General features: G+C 40.5%; 1 protein-coding gene across 6 annotated transcripts in view; it reads right to left on the reverse strand.

The window, feature by feature from the left end:
• Window positions 1–359: 359 nt before the first annotated feature.
• The window catches only part of LOC138946240 (dedicator of cytokinesis protein 9-like), a 132,198-nt gene continuing 116,830 nt past the window's right edge, over window positions 360–15,727 (reverse strand). For 5 of the 6 annotated variants that reach the window (XM_070317774.1, XM_070317773.1, XM_070317778.1 and 2 more), the window contains 5 exons: window positions 15,161–15,371; window positions 14,116–14,312; window positions 12,920–13,026; window positions 11,295–11,433; window positions 360–4,480 (listed from right to left, as the gene is read on the reverse strand). In XM_070317774.1, coding sequence (XP_070173875.1) covers window positions 4,400–4,480; window positions 11,295–11,433; window positions 12,920–13,026; window positions 14,116–14,312; window positions 15,161–15,371 — 735 coding nt within the window. In that variant the 3' untranslated portion in view covers window positions 360–4,399. Of the gene's footprint in view, window positions 4,481–8,518; window positions 8,547–11,294; window positions 11,434–12,919; window positions 13,027–14,115; window positions 14,313–15,160; window positions 15,372–15,727 lie in introns of all 6 variants that reach the window. The other variant, XM_070317775.1, reaches the window with a different exon arrangement.

The raw sequence follows: 15,727 nt of genomic DNA on the forward strand, positions 1-15,727 counted from the left end.
GCATATGGTATACATAGCAACTCATGCAATCTTTTACGTGTATCTTTTCCATTCGATTTGATTGAATTAAGGAAGACTTGGTGATGAGTATGAAGATAATTGAATGCCGCAACTAATGAAATGTCTACAAGCTTGTAATAATATCACAGTAGCCCGACAGCCATAAAATTAAAGTAGAAGAGAGAAAAAGAGAAGGGGGATGGGAGAATGAAAGAGAGAGAGAGAGAGAGAGAGAGAGAGAGAGAGAGAGAGAGAGAGAGAGAGAGAGAGAGAGAGAGAGAGATTGACAGCGAGAAGGAGATTGGTTAATTAAAATGTGCATTTCAGGTTATTCATAAAAATTCAACATACCTTGGATACATAGTTATCAAAGAATTTTAGTTACCAACAAGAGCAAGAAATATAAACAATGGGCACACATTAAAAAGCACACATTTTCACCCACTACACTACTAAAGAACATTTTCATTGAATGCTTCGTTCCTTCTAGAAGAGAGTGAGGTCTGCAAACTGGCAGATCTTTCTTTCTTTATTTGGTGTTTAACGTCGTTTTCAACCCTTCAAGGTTATATCGCGACGGTGAAAGGGGGGAGATGGGATAGAACCACTTATTAATTGTTTCTTGTTCACAAAAGCACTAATCAAAAAATTGCTCCAGGGGCTTGCAACGTAGTACAATATATGACCTTACTGGGAGAATGCAAGTTTCCAGTACAAAGGACTTAACATTTCTTACATACTGCTTGACTAAAATCTTTACAAACATTGACTAAATTCTATACAAGAAACACTTAACAAGGGTAAAAGGAGAAACAGAATCCGTTAGTCGCCTCTTACGACATGCTAAACTGACAGATGAACAGTGACGATTATATATATACACCTAAAGCAACTTTCTGAGGGCCTCTCTCACTTTGCATGCATCTTTTTCTCACATACAGTAATGTTTGCACCTGCAGCTTCACGACAAGAGAGAAAAGCGGAGGTTACAAGTACATACTATAACACAAACTCAGAACATGCAGCATTTAAAAGCCCGGAAGAGATATAAGCACAACTTTTTTCCTTTTTAGAACATGAGAACTGAAAGGCATCGTGGGTGTATATGTTACAGAGAATGTTAAGAGGGCAAAGGCAGATTGAAAGGCTTTGAATGAAGAACCGCGTTACAAGCACATTGCCAGATCACACACATTTCCATATTACCGTCATACACATACATGAAGTACTGCGTTACAAGCACATTGCCAGATCACACACATTTCCATATTACCGTCATACACATACAACACTCATTTTCAGATCATGAACCATTATGCTTTTAGTCCGTTTAACAACATGCGTGCACACTTACATATGGCATAACATACTGTACTACTGTGCAACTAAATATGGCATACATAATTATAATAATTTACAAACTAAGAAAAATCAGCAGTACAATTTTTAAAACGAGTGTAATCATCTGTGAAAACACCTACCGGTACACAAATGAAATCACTCAGCTGACATTGCAACAAGAAAACAAAGAGAATGATCCTGAACATAGTCAATAAATTACCAAATGAAAAACCATGGCAACATTATTTTGATCATGAACAAATAGTTCCACTTTGGCAAGTTTGCAACAATGACTATCATCAAAGAAATGAAATCAAGCCAATTTAATCAGTAATCACAGATTTTGAAGCTAACCTGGAGAATCCCTTCAAATAAAATCAGCACAGGCACACACAACAACAAATAAATGGGAATGAATACAGAGAACCCCCCCCCCCCCCTCCCTAGTTACAGTGTGAAAAAACCCAACAACCTTGGCATTGGATTAACAAAGATGTTTGTGGACCTTTAATCAACAAATGTACATGGAAAGCAGCCGTAATTAGGTGTATACCGTAAATGCACTTCTAGCTCTATAGATGATTATGAAAGAGGTTCTGAGTAGAGGGATACAAATAGAAGAAAAAAAAGATACTGCAATTTGCAAGGTGGAACACTTAACTCCTACTCAAAACAAACCAAGTGAGCATTTAATACGCTGCAATTTGAATGAAAATCAATGGTAACAAAATCAAATAAACAAACAAGCTTATTGTGAAATTAATTGGCAGATCTACATCAAGTAAACTCATCATCCAGAAATAAAACACCACACACACATAGGGTGACGGTCTCCTCCCCCTTCTAAATGCTCGCCAAATGTTTGCACATCCAACAGACATTGACACACACAAGCGCTCGCTCATCAAAACAAATCTGCATTCATAGAGCAACCAGTTTTTCACCACTAGAAATTTAAAATAAACACGCTTCGTTCCTCACGTATACACACATTTTCACAACTTGACCTTTCATTTTCACTGACTGCTGCATCGCATTTGTTGTTAGCACAGAGAGAAGGTTTCATCCATCAATCCTTGTTTTCATGAACGTCTATTCGGTTCTGAGTCCATTGCAGACAGTGAATAGCACGTCAGTCCTGTTCGATCATGAGTCAATATCCTCTAATGCTGTGTTAGTTGAGGCCAGCATTCTTGATTGCTCTTATAACATGTACACGGATACAATACTTGTTGCTCTGGTTTTCAACTGTGTTAACTTACATGCAGAGTGGGATAGGTGGTAGCTACTTCAGGTAAATGGACAACAACTCCACCTTAACCCGCACTGTCGTAATTGCTGTGTCGGTCTGGATCTGTCACCATCACTGTTCAATATACTAGCCAGAATATGTCACCATCACTGTTCAATATACTAGCCAGAATATCAGGAGCCAACGTTTGTTCATTTAGCATAAGTATCTATCCATGTAACAACCAAAGTCCAGCTCTTGAGGATGAAAATTGCTTTTTCATTTCTGAGCTTGTTATTTTGGCGGAGATTTTGGGCCCCACATGCACCCACTACTGAACTTCCTTGTTAAGCAAAACTGGATTACAACCTGTGTCCATGAATGCTGTAACTAAGACGAACTGTAGGAAACACGGTTCCATCGGCACGATGAAATCTTGGTGAATTAATGTGCAGGCAGAGCCATGATGAAAGCAAGAACTTGTTGACAAAGCACCACCTGCAGTCAGAGCCATGATGAAAGCAAGAACTTGTTGACAAAGCACCACCTGCAGTCAGAGCCATGATGAAAGCAAGAACTTGTTGACAAAGCACCACCTGCAGTCAGAGCCATGATGAAAGCAAGAACTTGTTGACAAAGCACCACCTGCAGTCAGAGCCATGATGAAAGCAAGAATTTGTTGACAAAGCACCACCTGCAGTCAGAGCCATGATGAAAGCAAGAACTTGTTGACAAAGCACCACCTGCAGTCAGAGCCATGATGAAAGCAAGAACTTGTTGACAAAGCACCACCTGCAGTCCCTTCCTCGCTCAACTGATCAGCACAGGTGAGTGTAGTCTGTTCTGCTTCTGCTACACCAGTGCAAGGGAAACAAAGGCTTGTACACTTAGCACCTGTCTCCATAAAGTGCTATTCAGATCTAAGTCCTGGGATCTAAGACTACTTTTATCACCTGACCGGGAGCGAACGTTTCTATATATGGTCGACAGACAGCAAAACCCTCAAACAAACCCCCTAAATCCAGAAGCAAGTCAGTTACTAATTTGATCTTCCAGTCTATAGTCTATCAATTCTTTTGCTGACAAATTATCGGCAATTTTCATCTTCATAACATCAGGCATGGCTTGTTTCAGATTCACCAGGGAGGTTGAAAATGTTGAAGCCTTTTACTTTTCAGATCAAAAGTCTCACCACAACATAATTGTGCTAGCTGCACTGAACACCTCTCGTGCTGGTTTCAGCAGAGGCGAGAGGCCTGTTGATCAGCTGATGTCTTTTCTCCACAAATAACCGCGGTTGACATTTTTTCCAGTCTTTGCCATTAGATCCAGCATGTCATCTAGCTAGATCTATCACAGGGCACTAGCTGAGTCATTGCATAGCGTCTCATCTTTCACCTGTGCAAAAAAGAAGTCGTTCCAAGTAAAAGTCAGGTAAAACTTGTGAGCTGAAGACCTGCTCAACTGTTGTTTGCATATCTCCTACTGAAGCACACAGATCAACTTGTGACGCCTGCAAATTGGATACAGACGCTACATAACACAAAACAGCACCTCCTACTCTCAGAACATTTACATTTACAACAGATGGCAGTGCCCCTGCTCAGTGAACTCATTTCAGTTTTATCAAGCAGATTTGGTTTGTCCATCTGTTTTTTTCCAGCAAATTTTGTACGTCCATTTGTTTTATCGAGCAGATAACGCTTGTCCGTCTGTTTTATCGAGGAGTCTTGGTTTGTCCGTCTGTTTTAGCATCTACTGCTGCTGCTGGATCATTCATGCAGAAATGACTGGCAATGTTCAGTTCCGCTGCACTTTTGTTTCCCATCATGCACTGCTTGAGCTGGCGAAGTTTGTGAACAAGGTTAGAGAATGGCGTGGGTTGCTATGCCACTCTGCTGTTACCATCTGAAACAAGCAGAAGTATGCAGTCAATTATCTTTCTGTTTATACTACAGTGGAACCCCATTTTTAGAACTTCAAAAATCCTGAGAAAATCAGGTCTTAAAAAGGAGGGAGTCTTAAAACGGGGGAAATTTACAGATGTTTTAAACAGAAAATCTGAAGAATCAAGGTCTTAAGGGGACTTCCACTGTAATCAGATTTTTGTTTTAAAGCCAATGTGCTTTGAACAAGAAATCTCATATTAGTACAATTTAGTTACAATTCTTTCCAAACACTGTAAAGTTAACAGTAACAGTAACTGAAATATGAAAAAAGACACAAGTCTTATGACACAGGAAAATGTTGTATGAGTGAAATAACTTTCCTTTAAATGTTCTAAATAGAAATAGATCGGTGACTTAAAATGGAGAAGCGAATGCCTGAAGAAACATTCCGAGTCAAACAAACTGCAAATGTTTCAAAAGACAGAAGAAAGCTTTCAAGGAATTTTGCATTATATCATCAAATATGACATTCTTTCATATAACATTCTTTGGAAAAGAAGAACAAGAAAAAAGAATGAAATGCAATAAAGCTAAATTATCAGGAAAAAGAGTGAAAAAGAAACAAAAGGAATCATACTTTGAAATACATGTCGTGATCATCTTTAAAAATGGTTTTTAAACAAAACTATGTTAATCCATGTACTTACATCACAAGACAGGTAAAATGCATTAAAGAACACTTAATATCCAAACATTCAGATCTTAATTCAACACAAGAACGCTTATCTTGTCTGATAGTCTGCTTTTCCTGCACCAAACCTTATTTATCACAACTTTCACCACCATCACCAATGTATCCTTGTTATTGCGCTCCAAAACCCACACTGGTCTTCACAAATGGTTGTGTCTCAGAAAGCCATTATTGAGCCTTCAAATGGCACTTCATTTCTACACAGTTGAACCCAATACTCTCGCTGGCATCAAACCGTTCTGTGTTACAGTGGAACCCCCGTTTTAAGACCCCCCTCCCCCCCCCCCCCCCAATTTAAGACCTCCCCCTTTTCAAGACCTTGCATTTTCAGACTGTCTGTTCATAACCTCTGCAAGTTTACCTCCATTTTAAGACTCCCTCCTTTTTACAACCAGATTTTCTAAGTCTGTCTTTATTTGGTGTTTAACGTCGTTTTCAACCACGAAGGTTATATCGCGACGGGGAAAGGGGGGAGATGGGATAGAGCCACTTGTCAATTGTTTCTTGTTCACAAAAGCACTAATCAAAAATTTGCTCCAGGGGCTTGCAACGTAGTACAATGTATTACCTTACTGGGAGAATGCAAGTTTCCAGTACAAAGGACTTAACATTTCTTACATACTGCTTGACTAAAATCTTTACAAAAATTGACTATATTCTATACAAGAAACACTTAACAAGGGTAAAAGGAGAAACAGAATCCGTTAGTCGCCTCTTACGACATGCTGGGGAGCATGGAGTAAATTCTTCCCCCTAACCCGCGGGGGGTTGATTGATTTTTGGAGGTCATAAACGGGGGGTTCCACTGTATGACTGGACCAAATAGCATTTCTACTGCTGCTTGAATCTATTCACAGAAAGCGCCTTATGTCATAAACACAACCTTTTCCTTTGTTTTATCACTTTCCCAGATCCCAGTGCAAGCTTTACGCACACACACACATGCACCAACACACACACATGCACCAACACACATACACATGCACCAACACACATACACATGAATGTACAAACACAGACACACACACACCCCCACACACACACATACAGTATGCATTATACACAGCTGATAACACAATCTGAGTTTAAAACCAGATACTGTGCGTGTCCAGCATTGTAAACACCTCATGCACTTTAATTAGAACTCATTTCTAAATTAGCAATCCTATCATCAACAGGCCAAGATTACAACAAAAACATCTCAAAATGTTTTATACTGAGATGCCATAATCCCATTATGACACTATGTCTGACAGCACACAGTTTTTTCCAACTATCACTGAAAACCTCAAAGATCCAAGACTTCGCACTAACAACCTACATGTCAGAATAAATTTCTGTAGAAAAATATATTAATACATTAGTTACAGAAAGATGCGAAAAGAAAAATCAAATGAAAGAGAATAGAGACAGATGAACTCAGGGGGCAGCATGTTAATATAAAATACAATCTGAGAGATTCAAACGTCAGGTGTTTGGAGAAAGAAATGTTGTGTATACAGTGGCAACCCCCGTTTTAAGACTTTCAAAAGGCCTTAACCCCTTCACTGCCACAGTATAACAGCATTATCCGAACGGTCTATGGGAAAGAACTGTGTTTAGAACCCCTACAAGTACTTGGACAGTGGTTACCTCCCATTTAGTTTTCAGAAATGTCCTGAAATGTTGTTGACACAAATCCCACGTATGAGATACGGTTATGGACGTAGGACAAACCGAAAATGATCATGTATTACATACGGGGTGGGCAGTGAAGGGGTTAAAGGGAGGGAGACATGAAAGAAGTAATGTTACAGAGATTAGGCCAAACAAAAATATATGTTGGTTTAGGGTAACCCGATCGACCCTATTATTTTTACACCGACCCTAAAACTTTTATTTTTTATTTCTCCAAAAAAATTCAAACAAACCAACCTCTGGCACATTTTGCGAACCATACCCAGACTAAAAAAAATACAAATAACATTTTAAAAAAGCCGACCTACCGACCTTATTTATTTTGGTCATGTTACCCTAAACCAACCTATATTTTTGTTTGGCCTTATGAACAGAACATCTGAGAAAGCTGATTGGAGATAAGTCTGAAATGGAGGGAGGGGGGGGGGGTGTCTTAAAAGGGATTTCCTCTGCACTTACTTAACAGTGTGTCTGCAAAGCCAGGTTTAGTGGTTAGTTTGTGTTTATCCCAGGCAGTCTCCTGGTACAGTGTATTACCAAACCAAATAACGAAAACTTGCTTTGCTAGAGATATCTAACAATTAGGACTTAGAACGGGGGAGTAAGGGGAAACAGCCGGACTGGTACACTCTGACTGTTACATGTAGCATTGCCTCTGGATTTACACATTTAAAAATGCAAATTACAATGATTTCAACCTCACTGTGAGTTGGAACCTAGCTTTGGTCAGGAAATGAAACGCTTTTAATACTGTGGACTTAAAATTGCATCCATTTCTGATGCACCACTAGAAATGCTTGCAATGTTGAACAGCTATCTATTCATGAACATAACACAAACACACACTGTCCGTTAGTTCAGTCAATTTAACTGAAGACAAATATCTGATTATAATGTTCACAGTGGGTCTATAGCTGAAGGACGGGTGTGGGGGTGGGGGCAGAAGGGGAGCTCAAGACCACAGACCATAATAAACAGTAACATATTCGTTCAAACACTGCGAGTTTTAAAATTGCACAATGTGGACATTCTTGAGTGGGGGTTGGTGGGGTGTCAGTGCAATAGAGTGGGAGAATCTACAAAACCAAAGCTATCTTTGAAGTACTGTGTTCAAGTAATTAGAAAAAAATCTCTTATACACAAACACACACAAAACAAGTTGGGGAAAAGCTACCGTTAGTAAACTGCATTAACTTAAAAAATTTTTTTTAAAAAAACGCGCACAGGAAGAAACGAGTTACAACTCAAAAACTGATCAAAACTTGTTATAACATTACACATCTCAAACTAGGAACCCTTTCCAGTCAGAACAATTAAAAGAAACATTTCAATAAGTACTCAAAAATGCAAACACAAGTTAAAATCAAACCTGCAACAGTAATTATAAGTCCGTGTTAGCAGCAAAACTGTTAACCTTGGTGAACCGTCACACAGGTGTGTCGGTCAAAACTTAGGGTGCACTCAGGAACTTGAAGAAAACGAAATGACACAGAAAATACTTGCAAGCAGATGCAGTCCATCTAAGGCAGCGAGCGGCAAGGTCTACAACTACTTAGCCTCGGCTTTGGGCAAGCGTCTATACGACTGATAGAAAGCATGCAGGGTACGATTCAACCCCCACAAGCTTACCTGTGGCACACAGTTCCAGCAATTTATCCTACAATGTCACAATATGAGGGGTGGTCAGAAAAACAATAGAACATTTTTAACCAGCAATTTATTCTACAAATTGTCACAATATGAGGGGTGGTCAGAAAAACAATAGAACATGTTTGTTTGTTCGTTCATGGGCTGAAACTCCCACGGCTTTTACGTGTATGACCGTTTTTACCCCGCCATTTAGGCAGCCATACGCCGCTTTCGGAGGAAGCATGCTGGGTATTTTCGTGTTTCTATAACCCACCGAACTCTGACATGGATTACAGGATCTTTTTCGTGCGCACTTGGTCTTGTGCTTGCGTGTACACACGGGGGTGTTCGGACACCGAGGAGAGTCTGCACACAAAGTTGACTCTGAGAAATAAATCTCTGTCCGAACGTGGGGACGAACTCACGCTGACAGCGACCAACTGGATACAAATCCAGCGCGCTACCGACTGAGCTACATCCCCGCCCTAGAACATGTTTAACCAGCAATATATCCTACAATGTCACAATATGAGGGGTGGTCAGAAAAACAATAGAACATGTTTAACCAGCAATTCATCCTACAATGTCACAATATGAGGGGTGGTCAGAAAAACAATAGAACATGTTTAACCAGCAATTTATCCTACAATGTCACAATACGAGGGGTGGTCAGAAAAACAATAGAACATTTTTAACCAGCAATGTATCCTACAATGTCACAATATGAGGGGTGGTCAGAAAAACATTTACTTCATCCTTAAATGTCACAAGAAAACCATCTAAAGAAAATGTAAAGCCCGGGAAAGCAATTCATCTTTCGGTGAAAATTGAAAGGTTGTTTAAATACCAGTAAGCATTTCAAGCTTACACCTCACTGGAAAGTGGCAAATGGGCTTGTGAAAAACATCTTTGGGTCGGTACATAAAAAGGTACCGATTTGTTTTCAACAACATTGACACATTATCACATACTCACACATCAAGAGCGACATACGTACTCTGCTAACAACACTGTATCTTTTTTGGGGTATGAGAGAAGGAAAAAAGGAAAAAGGAAAAAGACAGTCACCAACAATCAATCTACTAAGAAAGCTCCCAATGACTATGAAGACACATCGTGTGTACAATGGAATCCCCCTGTTGAGACCTCCCAATTTAACACTTTCCCTTTTTTACCACCTTGCATTTTTATATTTTCTGCCCCCAAAATGTGTACATTTACCTGTATTTCAAGACTTTATTCTTTTTAAGACCTTTTTTTGGATTTCTTGAGGTCTTAAAATGGGGGATCCACAGTATTTGTACCAAAGGAATGTGCACTGGAAAATGCCTTTTCCCAACAAGCTGACCCACTCTGTTAAAGCATAGACCAAATAGCCTGGATGGAAAATGCCTTTTCCCAACAAGCTGACCCACTCTGTTAAAGCATAGACCAAATAGCCTGGATGGAAAATGCCTTTTCCCAACAAGCTGACCCACTCTGTTAAAGCATAGACCAAATAGCCTGGATGGAAAATGCCTTTTCCCAACAAGCTGACCCACTCTGTTAAAGCATAGACCAAATAGCCTGGATGGAAAATGCCTTTTCCCAACAAGCTGACCCACTCTGTTAAAGCATAGACCAAATAGCCTGGATGGAAAATGCCTTTTCCCAACAAGCTGACCCACTCTGTTAAAGCATAGACCAAATAGCCTGGATGGAAAATGCCTTTTCCCAACAAGCTGACCCACTCTGTTAAAGCATAGACCAAATAGCCTGGACCGCCAACTCGTCACGTGACCCTTCGAGGTTACGACGCTCGACTTTCAGGGGCGCTTAGCGTCCGGTTTGAAAGGCCAGCGATTCGAAGACAGTGAAAAGAGAGCAAGCTCCAGTTATTTGTGACAATGGGAGGTGAAAATGAACTGGATTTTCCAAAACTCCAAACTAAACTTAACAAAACTCATCAAAAAACATGTTCCATATGCACTTTAGCCGAGTTTATTTTTTTATATTTTCAGAACTTACCTCGGCAACTTCGTCCATGTTTACAATCGACAGCGGATATGACATCCCCCTGATTTCTGAAAGGCCATGTAAGCGTAGGTTCCTAAATGCGAGAGGCCACTACCTCGTAATAGAGAGAAAGAGCGGAGACAGAGCTAGTTGGCGGTCCAGGATAAATGGTCTATGGTTAAAGGAACAGAAATAGCCGCACTACAGAAAATTGTGGTGGAAATAGTATAAAGAGTTTAAAGTCCTGTCAGAAATTGCAAGCCTGTTACCGGTCTTTCAACTTGAAGCTGTTCAAAAGAATCAGAACGGTTTTTCTTCTAGTTCTATGAAGGCTGGCCACAGAAACCAAGAATGGTACACAATTCAAAGATAAGCTAAGGAAAGACTTACATGTATTTCTTTTTGTGTGAATATAAACACCTATGTAGACAGTGTCAAGACTCTCTTTAGCTTAGCAGCTCTATTTGATAAGCATTCTTCACACAAATCTGTGAGAAATACTTGTGGAAATGTTACAAACTTCTTTTGAAACAGAAAATCCCACACCAAAATAATGACAAAAAACGACTAAATTATTTTCGAAGCAAAAAGGAAAGGTGGTTAAAAGACGAGAAAGCCAGTCATCCTCATTGTAAACCTCAGGGGTACAAATCTAAAGGGAGGAAAAGAGAGACTGCATGCGATTAAAATCCCAAAAGAGAAATACCACAGCAAATTGGAACCCCACATGAATTCTCAGTCAAGCTGCTGCTAAGCATAGGGAGGCGAAGGAGCAACTTACTTTCTCTCCCAGCAAGACCTGGAGACGCTCTGTGATCTCGAAGAATCCCTCCTTCAAAGACTCGTGGTATTCCTTCTGGTCGGTGAGGATGAGTTTGCCGTTCAGGTCCAGCGCATCTTTACACGCAGACACAAACTCCCTGCAAGTATTGTATTGAACAATTGTTTTTAATGATGATCCACCCTGAACAACGCTTATAAAGAAGAAACCGTCTGCACGTATTGTATTGAGGTTGCTTGTGAAGAAACAAAACTGAGAAATTGTGAGGACTTGCTTGTGAAGAAACAAAACTGAGAAATTGTGAGGTTGCTTGAGAAGAAACAAAACTGAGAAATTGTGAGGTTGCTTGTGAAGAAACACAAGAAGAGCAAACGCTCGATCGAGTCACTTTCGCAGTTCTGAATATTATATGAGGCATCAGATGGACAGGAAGAAATTGCTATTCACAACACAATGAGACACGTTCACATAAAATTTGAGCCCGGTCACTTTTATAGTTTCCGAGAAAAGCCCAACGTTAAGTTGTTTGTTGCCGAACAGAAAAGGCTAGTTATCTCCCTTGTTTTTCTGATAACGTTCGTAAAAGGCTACAGATGTAAATACTTTGATGTAAAGAATAATCCTACAAAGTTTCAATCACATCCGATGAACTTTGTCAAAGATATAAAATGTCAAATTTTTCCTTTGACGCTGACCTGTGACCTTGAAAAAGGTCAAAGGTCAACGAAACCATCGTTAAAGTGTAGAGGTCATTGGAGGTCACGACTAAACAAAATATGAGCCCGATCGCTTTGATAGTTTCCGAGAAAAGTCCAACGTTAAGGTGGTGTCTACGGACGGCCGGCCGGACGGCCGGCCGGCCGGCCGGCCGGACAGACTAACACTGACCGATTACATAGAGTCACTTTTTCTCAAGTGACTCAAAAACTGAGAAATTGTGAGGTTGCTTATGAAGAAACAAAACTGAGAAATTCTGAGGTTGCTTGTGAAGAAACAAAACTGAGAAATTGTGAGGTTGTCTTGATGCATTGTTGAAGTGTATGTTTGAGAAAGTATATCCCAGACACAAACACCCTGCAAGTAATATATTGTAATGTCAATCCATCTTCAAGAACGCTTATGAAGAAACAAACATGAGAAATTGTGATCTTGTCTTGATGCAGTGTTGAAGTGTATGTTAGAGAAAGTACATATGAAGCCATGTAGTTGTGGTGGGGATGGATGGGGGTGGTGGTGTATGGTGGTGGTGGTGGTGGATGGTGGTGGGGGTGGGGGTGAGGTGGGGGTAGAGGAATTAATAAAGGAATGTAGAAGACTATGCTTGAGGGTCTCTCTGCACCACTGTAACTGTTCCAGCATAAGCATAATCTATATATATATATATTTTTTTTTACACACACAGAGGTACACACAGAGACAAACATACAGACGTATGACACACACACACACACACACAAACCCATGCACGCGCACACGCGCACACACACACACTGGCACACAGACAGACATACTGCAGATGCACGCATGCACACAGACAATTTACCACTCTCTCTGCCCCCCCCCCCCCCTCCACAATACAGCGACCAAGAATAAGATAGTGAGAAAGATAAACTACAAGTACTTACCTAAAGACCTCCTTCAGTTTGTCTACTTTGTCAGCTGGATATGCCTCACTGGCCACCACTTCGGGTTTCAGGAAAGCTTCCGCGTACGCCAGTGGACCCGCATGCACCTGTCGTTCACAAATTACTCAAGTTAACAAGAGAAGCAAATGCTTACACGGCATATATTTGACGTAAATTGAGTGATGCAATTTCACTTGAATCTTCAGAACTTTGACAATGACATTTTCAAGTGAGTGGGTCATCATTGCAAACGCAGAGGGTATGTGGTGCCTTGCTGTTCAGTAAAGCACCCACTGACAAAACTGGCCTTTTTGTAAATCTAAAAACAAAGAGACTGCCAACGTTCCAAAATTCAGAATAAAAAAAACAAGAAAGGTAGGTTCTTGGAACGTTTGTTATTGACAAACTATTATTTTTGTTAATAACAAATGTTCCAACAACCTACCTTTCTTGTTTTTTTTATTTTGGCCTTTTTGTATTTAAAAAAAAAGAAGTGTATTATTTGACAGCATTGAAGTGCCATTCTTTAGAATGAATCATGCTGATATCGTTAATTCCAATTTTTATTTTGTCTTGTTTATTTTTAGCGTGAACGTTATCACATTTAGTGGGTCACCTAGATCAATCAATCAATCAATATGAGGCTTATATCGCGCGTATTCCGTGGGTACAGTTCTAAGCGCAGGGATTTATTTATTTATTTATTTTTATTTTATTTATTTTATGCGATTTATTTATGTCGTGTGAGATGGAATTGTTTTACACAATACATCACGCATTCACATCGGCCAGCAGATCGCAGCCATTTCGGCGCATATCCTACTTTTCACGGCCTATTTTTCCAAGTCACACGGGTATTTTGGTGGACATTTTTATCTATGCCTATACAATTTTGCCAGGAAAGACCCTTTTGTCAATCGTGGGATCTTTAACGTGCACACCCCAATGTAGTGTACACGAAGGGACCTCGGTTTTTCGTCTCATCTGAAAGATTCAGTCCTGATTGGTCAAAAAGCCATATGGTACACTGAAATGGTAATAAATTGAAATAAAAATTCCAATAAGGAATTAAAAAAACAAAACATATAAGAAGGAATAAAAAAATTAAAAAAATTAAAAATAAAAAAAACATTGTGGGCAAGCGGTCGTTATCCAGAAGTGATCGCCAGGGCGGGTTTCACTGTAGAAACACTCACGCGAGAGCTGACACATCCCTGGAGGTTGAGCTGCAGTTTCTTGGCGTCGGCAATGGGGGAGTTGATGACCTCGCGCAGACTGGCGACCTTGGTCTGCATCTCGTCGATGGCAACCTCGATGGGGGTCAGCACAATCTCCCTCCGGCCCCCAGTCATCACCTCCACCCGCTTCTTGATGTAGGGGAACGTGTGTGTCGCTGTCACACACAGAGGGACAAGATAGAAACTTGTGAGTTTTGAGAAATCATTGCAATGTGTTAATTGGTAATTGACATCATCTTCACTCGTTTCTTGATGTAGGGGAACGTGTGTGTCGCCGTTCACACACAGAAAGGGACAAGATAGAAGACAGTGTTTGCAGACATTTTTGTTGAACTTTTTTCAGTGTCTTTTGCATCATTGCAATCTGTTTGCAATCTGCCTTCACCTCCACTCGTTTCTTGATGTAGGAGAACATGTGTGTCACTGTTAACAGAAAAGATGTGTGACTTTGGGGAGAAGAGAAAGATGACTGTGAGTTTTGACACATTTTGATGGGATTAAGTTTGTAGTACAGAGGAACCCCCCTTTTAAGACCTGATTTTCTCAGAATTTATGAAGGTCCTAAAAGGGGGGGTTCCACTGTTTCTGTCTTTATTTGGTGTTTAACGTCGTTTTCAACAACGAAGGTTATATCGTGACGGGGAAAGGGGGGAGATGGGATCAAGCCACTTGTCAATTGTTTCTTGTTCACAAAAGCACTAATCAAAAATTTGCTCCAGGGGTTTGCAACGTAGTACAATGTATTAGGGTGCCACTGTAGCTGACACCTCAATCATAGTACTTACCAGGTCTACATTCCCCGAAAGCGGCGTATGGCTGCCTAAATGGCGGGGTAAAAACGGTCATACACGTAAAATTCCACTCGTGCAAAAAACACGTAGTGTACGTGGGAGTTTCAGCCCACGAACGCAGAAGAAGAAGAAGAAGAAGAAGAAAGGTCTACAAATACAAGAGATTATCCACCACCACCCCCCCCCCCCCCCCCCCCCTCTCGACAACTCACTGGCAAGAATGGTGCGTCTCTTGTACTGGTCCTCGATGGCTCCGTGGGCCTGCGTGCCCTTGGTGAAGGGTGTCTCGAACATGAAGCGCTTGATGGTGTTGTGCCGCTCAAAGTACGTCATCCGCTCCCCCAGCTCCTTCTCCTCAAAGTATGGCGTCACGTAGGTCACCTGGATGTAGCCGTACTTGGGGTCAAGGTCACTAGGGTTCACCTGTTGTCAATGATACGATGCACTTATAACGCAGCAGAAGCATGAATCAGACTTATTCCTCCGAAAGCGGCGTATGGCTGCCTAAATGGCGTGGTAAAAACGGTCATACACGTAAAAGCCGTGGGAGTTTCAGCCCATGAACGAACAAACAAACAAACAAACTGAAGACAGAAAATGTACAGTTTTAAATCATTGCCTTTTTCTGACAGTCATTCTGATCTGTTTCATGACCAGAGGCAGACTTCAATAACAATAACAATAACAATAACAATAACAATAACAACACCTTATTGTCCATTAAAATATTACATAAAAATGGAAATTTTTCTTCAGCACACAACCAAGCAAAGGTGAAC

This window comes from Littorina saxatilis, linkage group LG13 (assembly GCF_037325665.1).
Source record: "Littorina saxatilis isolate snail1 linkage group LG13, US_GU_Lsax_2.0, whole genome shotgun sequence".
Lineage (NCBI taxonomy): Eukaryota > Metazoa > Mollusca > Gastropoda > Littorinimorpha > Littorinidae > Littorina > Littorina saxatilis.